The 727-nt window shown below is 56.8% G+C and overlaps 1 protein-coding gene across 1 annotated transcript in view; it reads right to left on the reverse strand.

Annotated features, from left to right (window-relative positions):
• LOC105853848 (uncharacterized abhydrolase domain-containing protein DDB_G0269086-like) overlaps nt 1-727 on the reverse strand; it is a 102,822-nt gene that overhangs the window by 101,303 nt on the left and 792 nt on the right. Inside the window, exon 2 of the mRNA XM_012727080.1 lies at nt 78-722. Within this exon, the coding sequence (XP_012582534.1) occupies nt 78-722 (645 nt within the window). The remainder of the gene's footprint in view (nt 1-77; nt 723-727) is intronic.

Below are 727 nucleotides of genomic sequence, written 5' to 3' on the forward strand. Positions count from 1 at the left end.
GGAGGGGGAGGAGGAAAGAAGGGCGATGGAAAGGGTGACCACATGGGCTGCACAGGAGGCTGGGGCCCCATCCACACTGGCTCTGAAGGCACCCATATCCAATTTGGGTCCTGCACAAAGATGGGATTGCTGGGTGCACCCCAGGTTATGGGAGTAGGGTGGCCTGGGACCACGGAGGGCAGGTTTCTAAACATCAATGCCCTCTGTTGTCTCCTCCACTTAGCCCTCCTATGTTTAAACCAAACCTGTACTCTAACTTCTGTCACATTCATGCGTCTTGCAAGCTGTCGCCGCAGCTGCACGTTGGGATATGGAGCACACAGGAAAATGCCCTCCAGCTCCTGTACCTGCAATGGGGTGAATGAGGGCCGGAGTGGCTGCTGTCGGCGGTGGCGCGCGACCTCAGGGTGCTCTTCCTCCTGCAGGTGCACACCTGGTCCCAGGTCATGGACCCCTGAGTTTCTGTAATTGTCTGCAGGGCCATGAGCTATCTTGCTTCCCTCCTCCCTCTCCTTTTTCTCCTGCACGTCCACTGCCACTGCCTCTTCTTCCACCAACCGCTCTTCCACCGGTTCCACTTCCACCTCCTCCTCTTCCACCACCTCCTCTTTCACTGGCTTCACTTCCACTGCCCCATCTTCTACCACTTTCTCTTCCACTGGCTCCACTTCCACCACGTTCTCTTCTACCACTTTCTCTTCCACTGGCTCCACTTCCACCACCTTCC

This window comes from Condylura cristata, unplaced genomic scaffold (genome assembly GCF_000260355.1).
Source record: "Condylura cristata isolate star-nosed mole 26May11 unplaced genomic scaffold, ConCri1.0 scaffold00019, whole genome shotgun sequence".
NCBI lineage: Eukaryota > Metazoa > Chordata > Mammalia > Eulipotyphla > Talpidae > Condylura > Condylura cristata.